This window comes from Sinocyclocheilus rhinocerous, unplaced genomic scaffold (assembly GCF_001515625.1).
Source record: "Sinocyclocheilus rhinocerous isolate Xijiao unplaced genomic scaffold, SAMN03320098_v1.1 scaffold1568, whole genome shotgun sequence".
NCBI classification, from domain to species: Eukaryota; Metazoa; Chordata; class Actinopteri; order Cypriniformes; family Cyprinidae; genus Sinocyclocheilus; species Sinocyclocheilus rhinocerous.
Window position 1 is genome coordinate 488353 of NW_015660888.1, and position 9986 is coordinate 498338.

The following is a 9986-nucleotide window of genomic DNA, read 5'->3' on the forward strand; positions in this document are numbered from 1 at the left end:
AAGTTAACGATTAATCGATTAATTGATCGTTAATTTAAACGACGATCGATCATGGAAATGATCGAAAATTGACATCCCTAATCCAGAGTGTGGAAAAGGGCTCAGAAAATCACTCTGGATCCCTCACATCCAAGCCATCTCCTTCTTAAACTTTTGCCATCTGGTCGGCGTTAGAGAGCACCGAACACCAGGACAGCCAGGCACAAAAAAGTTTCTTCCCCCAGGCAATCTACCTCGTGAACAGTTAAATGCTCTCCCCATTGTCTAATAAAAATATGTGCAATACCACTTATATTTATTTGATACCACCCATCTTAGTCCATCCCTACATCTTGCTCTCCATATATAGCACACCTGTACATACAATTTTTGTCTATTTTTCATTTATATATATATATATATATATATACAGGGTTGGGAGGGTTACTTTTAAAATGTATTCCGTTACAGTTACAAATTAGTTCATTAACAAAGTATTCAGTAACGTAATCCAAGTACCACAATATAAAAGTAATGTAATCTGATTACTTTTTGATTACTTCAAGTTACATATGTAAATAAGTCAAAAAAGCAATATCTAAGTACTTTTATTTAACTATGACTTTAAAAATAAAACTAATAAAAACTATAGTAAAAACTATTTGAAACGTAATCCAAGTACCACAATATAAAAGTAATGTAATCTGATTACTTTTGGATTACTTCAAGTTACATATGTAAATAAGTCAAAAAAGCAATATCTAAGTACTTTTATTTAACTATGACTTTAAAATTAAAACGAATAAAAACTATAGTAAAAACTATTTGAAACTATTAAAAATCGTGTCTTGTTTCACCATCTAGATATTACAGCCCGTATATTTATATAAAATGCTATGCAGACATCTAGTGGCCGCTATACAGTTTATTATTACAGTTTTATTGTTATTATCATTATTTTAAATTCTTTAACATGTACAAGTAAAAATAAATATAGTTTATACACAACATTAAAAAATTTACACCATATACATATTAGTCTATTTTAAAATAAGCCTACATATCGAAATGCATGTGAAATGCTATGATCTTTCTTTATTTCATTGACTGATCCAGGGTGTGGGGACTCAAAAAATAAGAAAAATAATTTCTACATATTCAGGCTCATTTTCCGCTAGAAAACTTACAACTGCAGTCATGCACACCATGGAATTTTAAATCACTAACAAACACTACATTTTAGCTAACATGATGATTTCCATGCTAGTAGGACTCGTACCTGCAAATGTTGTCCATCAATTAGTGATAAAAAAAATTGCCGCGCTGGTGGAAACAACACGAGCCCGTGCTACCGCAACTGTCAAGAGCGGTTCGACTGTGTTTAGTGTCCCGCAGCAGCAGCATGCGTGCCGTCAGCGCAGTTGAAGAGATCTGCATTCAAATGCACGCAATAGGCTAAGCTTGCAGCAAAGCCCCAGCAAAAGTAATTACCATGAATGTGTCAGGGGGAAATAGTAAGGAGATATTTGAATTATTTACTATTAAAAAACTAGTGTTTTCTGAGTCGGTGTCGCAAGGATGAAGTTGTCGATCCTGACTCGCCATCTCCTCATTAGACGCACCTTTAGAGAGAAGTGCATCTTTACAGATTATGATTATGATTATAATGAAAGAGTTTTTGTTTTCGATTTTTTAAAGCGTTCTATAGATATATTTATCATGTCTGTGAGGCATGTATTCGCTGAGTTTCGGTTCATTTTTGTGAAGCGCTCCTGTTCAAGACGAGACAGCAGAAAGCGCATCATTTTTGTTTTCTTTATTTCATAAAAGCATGTAGGGTATCAGACTGACTCAGACAATTTAAGATTCGATCAGATTGGTGTTGAACAACCCAAAGAGCTGAATTCCACAAAGAGGCCCAAGACAACGTCATAAATCTGTCCACGATACCCTGGCGCCATGAGTCTCAAGCAAGCCTAACCAACCAACTCTTTCACTTGTTATAGAAATCATGTCCAAAATTATACTCTACCATGTGACTGATGACAGATGACATGTTGATTTATGTATTGGGAGGAGAAACATACAACACCCCGAGCAAAGACAATATCTAATCGGTCAAGTCACCATTTGGGATGTGTCCAAAAACCCAGTTTAATATATGATGCGTCATATGATGCGATTTCAATTTTTCCTTTCTCTTTAGAGTGTTACAAGCTCTTGGTGCATAAAGAAGATCTGTAAAGTTGCAAATACTAAAGTCTCAAATCCAAAGAGATATTCTTTATAAAAGTTAAGAGTTAGCCACGCCTACCTAAAACGGCTCGTTCTAACACGCACCCACATGTCTACGTCACGATGTGGGAAGATGTGCATAACGCCGCCCAAATGTTCACACAAAGAAAGAAGGATAATGTTCTTTTTAGCAGCATCATATGACCCCTTTAAATACTCAGGACACCATCAAATTACGCTTTTTGGCTTTTAGCTTTTAGCTTCTAGCCTTTTTGCCACCGCATTTTGATGCTGCTTTTTAGCGCTCTTTGGCTTACACGCCAGCAGCTCCACTAAAATCATGAGGAGAAAACCCATCTAGTCTCGTGACTTCTATTCTTCTACTTTAATTTATTTTATTTTCCGTTGAGAGTTCCGTGTTCTGAGTTAAGTTTTGTCTCCGAGTTCAACTCGAGTCTGTGACCGCCTCAAAACTTCAACCAGCCAACAACTCCGCATCTTAAGCCAACGCCCAACCACTGGCTTCCCAAGACGTCACTTCAACGACTACTGAACTTCCAGCCAATCAGCAACCTCGGGAAACCCCCTTTTCTGCAAGGACTACAACAAAGGGAACCCCTTACACAGGCAACGCAAGTACCTCCAGATTCTTCTGGCCGACTCAGTGATCAGCCGTAAAGCAGTGATTCTGTCCAAATTCCCTATAAAATCATAAATGATTCCCTTTGAGCTAAATTGACCTGTTTCCCTTACAAGCACAACGTTTTGTTGATATTGTGAGTGCACACAAATAAAAGTACACCCTTTACAGTTCCGAATGATGTATTACTCTTACTTTTATGAGCAAAAATGACGGCGTATCCACTGAAAAAAAATGCAGTGATTGCGCTGGCGCCTCCATGTCCAGCAAAGCGCGCTTTAGCTCACTCTCCGCACAAACTATTGGATATAGCACATTTAACAAACTATTGCACATTTAACGTTTAAACATTGTTACTTGAACTGTTTTATATATATAGATTTTATTTTAGGCAAGTCGTGATGATTTGAGAAGGCTAAATTGATCAAATATAGGCTCACTGTCTGCCGCTGCATGGCCACTTGGTCGTTATTTTAAAAAACAAAAACTTGTAACGAACAAAAAATGCTCCAAACGTTTTTCTAAATTAACATAATAAAAAAACGAAACAAAATATAATCACTTTGCCATTACATACAAAACTGAACTATTTTAATAGCTGAAACAGTACGCTGTTTTGGGAGAAGGGGAAAAAAGAAGGGCTCGGGCCGGTAATTCTGATAAGCTGTCGGACACAGGCCGGGCAGTTACTCCCCAACCCTGTATATATACATACATGTATTTTATTAATATATCTTATTTTTTTTATTATCTGTGTTTTGTTGTTGTCTCTGTTTACTGGAAGCTTCTGTCACCAAAACAAATAACAGCATGTGGTGTCAGTGATGTCTCGGGTTATGCATGTAACCATGGTTCCCCGAGACATTCCCCTTCAAGGGAACTCGCACTGCATCCTCTAGTGAACACTATGGGGAACTAAATACCCACTATGCCATGCCTCGGTGCATTGCCTGTCCACCTGGTGAGAGAGCACCAAAAATAGTGGCAAACATACACCAATTTAAAAAGGGGGCATGCCAATGATGCCCGGACAGCTAAAATAACTTGGGGGAAATGGGGAACCCAACCAACTCTAATATTAAGGAGGGACATCCCAAAACAGGCAATGCACCGAGGCATGACATAGTGGGTATTTAGTTCCCCATAGTGTCCACTAGAGGATGCAGTGCGAGTTCCTTTGAAGGGGAATGTCTCGGGTTACGCATGTAACCATGGCTCCTCGAGAGGGAACGAGACACTGCGTCCCCTTGCCATGCCTAGGGCCTGCCTGTTTAACAAACAAAAGTTGATGATGTGCATTACAGGCGAAATCCTACAAGTGGTTTTCAAATGATCATCTTACACTGTACATTAAAATACGCTACAACCTCTAATGAGCTAATTACTGCCTCATACATATCTTTAGATTGCATAATATGGAGATGCAGTTTGTGCTGTGGGTGTGCCACACAAAAATGCTCAAACAAAGAATCACACACACACGCCACAAGCAAACACTCCTGCTGGCACTGAGACTGACATATCTCTCTCAAGCGGTGTGTGTGTGTGTGTGTGTGTATTAGAGGTCGTAGCAGAGAAACAGTTGTCAATGTGGGGGCAACACATCAGCACATGCCGTCTGCTGCAGTTAACAGCAAACAAACACTGCCACTCTGAAATGGCCTCATTAGCGCTACAGCAGCGCTGCCGGGTCTCAACTCCTCTCTGAGGTTATATAAAGTAGATGTATGTTTGTGTGAAAGAGCGTGTTATTGTGTAGACTTTTTTGCTAGCATGTGTGTGTTTAACCTGCTGTTAGTCACACCTGTTCTCCATGTCGGCGCTGCACTTGGGTGACAGAAGCTCAAAGGACTTGGTAAACTTCACCACCTGCGGGAGACATTAAAGCGAGCAGTATTAGAGAGATGCAGCAGGCAGGGGATGGGGAGGAAGAGGAAGGATCAGAGCGTACTGGAGATTCGATGTCCTCCAGAAGCTGGACGGAGCAGCGTTCACACTTCAGCAGGGTCTGAGCTCGATGCATGATCTTCCTCACGATCTTCTCCAAATCGGTCTGCTCTTCGAACAAATCGTTCACAACCTCTAGAAGAGCCTACACACACGGACACACACAGAGAAAAGCCCGAAACATACTTGACACAAGTATATGAATGCAAATTCAAGTAGAATTCATGCGTCAATGCATTCATGTGTTGCATTCTGAAGTACGCATGGCATTTGGTGTGTTTCTGCAAGGGCCCTAAAGCAGGAATTAGTGTTAAGTGTCGTATTCTATGGCCAGTTATGTCTTTCAGGTCAACTGCATGTTCAAAGGGAGAAATCATAAAATCTGTCATCATGTACATTCAAGAAAGAAAATTAAAATGGGTCTGAAATGAAATTAGGGTAATAATTTCATTTCAGACCCATTTTAATTTTCTTTCTTGAATGTACTGGTGTTTTATCCATGCAGTTCCAATTAATGGAGACAGAATTTAGTTTAAAAGGGATTTGGGGGTATTATTCTATTGATTGTGGCAGCAGTAATTAATAAAATTATGATCAAAAGATGGAGAAGAGCCATATAAATGGGCAAACCCTTGAAAAAGCAGTGCATTTAATTGTACTGAATTTGTACTTGCAGTGTACTTCAAGTACATAAAAATAAACTTAAAGATAATATAATATTAATGAAATAAAAGGCCACTTAAGTGTACTTAAAGAGAGTTCACTTTCATTACTGTTTCATGAAACACTTAAATATACTTTTAAAAAGTGCACTTTGTAATAATGTCAAATTAAAAGTTTTACTTTAAAGTACATTTTAAATTATTATCCTTTAATAATCTTTTGACATGCTTTAAAGTACACTTATTTTGATGTGTTGACTAACATACTGAAGCACATGTAAAGTACTTGATTATAATTTTAACTGTGGTGTGTTACTTGATATTACATTTCAAGTTAAAATTTTATTTAGTATGTTTTAAATCTACTAAATTGCAGCTTCATCATTACAAATGTGCAATTACAAATGTTATATTATTCAATATTGCATATAACATTAATATATTTTTAAATGTACTAGATTGCAACATTACAAATATGTAATTGCAAATATATTTAAATACATGAAAAACAAGTTTCAATATAAATAGCATTAAAGTATATTTTAGCAGCAGTACTTTAACTATATTTCAGAGACAAAATAATTAATTATGAAATTACATATAAAAATGTACTTAAGTTGTTCTTAAGCAGGTCAAAAAAGCACTTTAAAGTTCAGCTAATTACTTTTAATGGAAATGTAATCTATAATATATTATAATTCAGTTGGAATTAAGTGTCTGAAAACATCACATTCAGTCAACACTTAAGTATATCATTTTAAATATATTATTTACATAGTAAATGCTGTTTTTGAAAGTATACTACAGTAAAGTATTCTTTTTCACGAGGGTTTATCCAGCCGATTCAGGTGATAAAGTCTCAGTAAAATATGCCAAATTATAGTAATCTGAAGCGAACTACAAAAGCTAGCACTCAGAATCGCGCTGTGTAAGATGAATTCAGCCTTAACTTTTTGGATGTCTTTGCACTGTTATACATGATTTGCATAATTCCTTTAGTGAACTGACTGCTAAAACATCAAGTGTGTGCAAATGACCAATGCTATAAGCAGGCACCATTCATTCTTAGTAAACTCCCTCCACTGTGTGTATCTATGATGGGAGACTTACAGAAAATATGGTAATGTCTGCCAACAGTAGTTTTTCAAGTTCACCCATGTTAACAGAGCGAGTACCATTATGGCTTACTCTAAAATAGCGCAAGCCGCATGTACGCTGAATGATCACTTGAGGTCCCTCACTTTCTGCCTATATCTTTCTCATTCTCTCTCTTCTTCGTTCTTGTTGTCTCGCATTATGTTCCTCGGTGATCGATATTTAAAATGTGTTGATGACGCTGTAAGGATGCCACGACTCAGATTTATGCTTCCCCAGCCACACACACACATCTCTTCTTGATTCAAAACCTCTCGATGCAGGAACAGAGTGTGTAGGAAGCAAAAGATCAATAGACAGATAGACACATACTACGTAATAAACACCCACATGACATTTACAGCGCGCACACACACAGCGCTGTCTTGTTACAGTAGGAGGGGTGCAGAGATATAATACGGTTTTAATGAAGTGCTGAAGTAAGTGTGTTCTTACCCTGCTCCTGTCGTACTCTTTCCTGGACGCAGCGAACAGCTGGGCGTTTGAGATGGCAATACCACAGAACGGCAGATACATCTGCAACACCTGCACAGACACAAAAGTGTTTTGAAGTGTAGAGTCAATGTGAGTCTAAGGTGGTTGGATAAACACCAGAACAATAGTCTCTCCAAAACCCAGAGTGGTTTCAGCCTTGCAAAGTACTGTACCAGTAGTTACAGTAAAATTACATTACTAACCCTTAGCCTAACCCTCAAGAGCAAATTTGTAATTAATATACTTTGAATGATTTGAATGGATATGCACATTCATTCTGGCAGTTCTACTCATGTGTCAGTGTCTTTTATTCAATTTAATTTTAAAATCAACTGATTAAAAATGTAATTAAATGAACTGCATGACATGCCCATTAATTAATCAAATTAATCAGCATTAATCACATAAAAAAAACTATTACAATCTGCAGAGAAAAGCCTACAAATGAAGACGATTCTACAAACATACTGAACAAAGTGAAATGACAGTTATTTATTTCAGCTGCATTTTTAAACTGGTCTAATAATAATAATAATAATAATAATAATAATATGGTTTCCTATATAAACCTCTGTTTAAATATTATTTTCACAAGACACCAGAGTGTTGATGTGCAGAACATATTCTGACTGCAGAGATTATTGTGGGTTTTATTTTATTTATTTATTTATTAGTACATAGCAGAACATATTATGCATACTTAAAAAACCACAATCACAATAAACATTAAGGTCTTTTATTAATTATCTGTATTTATAGTAAGTAAACCAAATGAAACAATGACTAACAAAATGTTAGTTTTATCTTAAGTGAAAATTCGGTTACACTTTATTTCGATAGTCCACTTTAGACATTCTATTAACTATAAGTAACTTTGTAACTACATGTCAACTAATTCTCATTAATTTGCAACTACATGTCTACTAACTCTCAGAGTAGACAGGGTAGGTTTAGGGTTAGTAGAATAAGTTGACAAAGAAAGTGTTAGAAGATATTAAGCAGACAGTCTACTAATACTCTACTAACTGCTAGTTGACATGTAGTTGCAAAGTTACTTACTGTTAATAGAATGTCTAAAGTGGACTATCGAAATAAAGTGTTACCGAAAATTCTACTTTCATATCATGGCTAATTTATATTTTACATTGACCTACATTAAGTATAATTTTGGCTTATGTCTATAGAAAATATATTAAGTATGGTAAATAATCTTTTTATTCTGTATGATTGTTTGAAAATTAATATTTTTTAATTAATATTTAATCAAAATCAGCTGTAACAAATTAAGTTGGTCTAAAGTATAATTTTTTCAGCGCATTATTATTTGGAACAAAATATATATTTTTAGGGATGTCCCAATCAGGTTTTTTGTCCCCCGATCTGATCCGAATCATTGAATGTTGAGTATCTGCCGATACCGAGTCCCGATCCGATATATTCATACAGGAATGTATTTTTGGTGCACACTTCAAGTACATTAAAGATATTCAAAGCAATCCAATGTATACAGAGTTGTGTATGGAGTAAAAGTATGTGTATATATATATATATATATATATATATATATATATGATGCATGTATATGTTACAAGATACACTCTCTCTCTCTATGTATATACACATATGCACACATTGTATACAGACACTGGCAGAATGCATGTATATGTTACAAGATACACTCTCTCTTTCTATGTATATACACATATGCACACATTGTATACAGACACTGGCAGATGTAAACATGTTACAATGGAAGACAATGTAATGGTCAATAATTACAACATAAAGGGGAAAAAGTGGAGATAAGGTTAGAAAGCATGAAGCTTGTGGTGTCAGAATAGCAGTCTATCAGTCAATTTCGAAGCAAGACACAACATACAAAAATGCACTATGACAACGAAGTCCAGCGTTGCCAGATTGGAAATGTCCAAGTATCGTACCAGAAGCTCAAAATTATCCTATTTGCAAGAAAATTATCGTACACGAGTCAAACGTACAGAATACAGCTATTTATCTAGACCAACAACTTTTTGACACCTGCAAATAACCACAATAGATAAATAACTAAGCGTACCTTAGTGGGAAGGTCCAACCTCCACCTCTGAGTCACTGTCATCAGAAGCATACGTCTTGCCAGATGTTGAGGGGGATCCTTTTGCGGTACAGATTTGATGCCATCATGGACCCCAACAGCTCGTTGGCTTAAAAGCAGGGCACCCTCCTGCATTCTTAACACACTCCGAGGTGTGCACGAGCCCATTTAGAGTGTCTGTAATGAGCCGATTTCGTAGCTTTGATTTGATGAGGTTGACTTTGGAAAAAACACGTTCACATGATGCATTTGAATGGGGAAACACGAAAACATCGAGGGCAAACTTTCCCAATTTACTGAACACGATTACCCCGACAAAATCCTCCAAAGTAGAGATATGGTGGCAGAATTTATCAACATCCATTGCCTTTGTATCTTCGCTTAAGGCCACGAGTGGCAATCGCCTCCATTGGTCATCGATGTCATAAAACAGTGGCACTTTTGCATGAGGGGAAGCAAAGACGGATGCTCTGCTCGTGCCTTGGCATCATTCGCAGTGGCAGGGGAGAGGCACACGATTTGGGTGGAGAGGGCATCAAGTCAAACCCTTTCTTGATTTCTCCGCAGGCAACTCGGAGAAAATTCTGACAGCGCACATGAAAATCTGTCAGGGTGACTGCTGGTCATGCTGCATCACTTTTACACCCAAGTACAGCCTGTTTAGTGGTCTGAGCTTTTTGGATTTCACAGACCTTGCTTTTCAATTAAGTAATCACCACCTTTTCAATTAGAAAATATTGATTAAGATCTGTGAATATAGGTAGCACACACTCTAGAAAATAGTAGTACAGGCGAAGAGACT

At 36.9% G+C, this 9986-nt stretch overlaps 1 protein-coding gene across 1 annotated transcript in view; it reads right to left on the bottom strand.

Moving 5' to 3' along the window:
- LOC107725813 (dual 3',5'-cyclic-AMP and -GMP phosphodiesterase 11A-like) overlaps positions 1–9319 on the bottom strand; it is a 55419-nt gene extending 46100 nt beyond the window's left edge. Inside the window, exons 1-4 of the mRNA XM_016535213.1 lie at positions 9167–9319; positions 7054–7143; positions 4806–4946; positions 4659–4723 (exon numbers count right to left, since the gene is read on the bottom strand). Of these exons, the coding sequence (XP_016390699.1) occupies positions 4659–4723; positions 4806–4946; positions 7054–7143; positions 9167–9319 (449 nt within the window). The remainder of the gene's footprint in view (positions 1–4658; positions 4724–4805; positions 4947–7053; positions 7144–9166) is intronic.
- Positions 9320–9986: the final 667 nt, after the last annotated feature.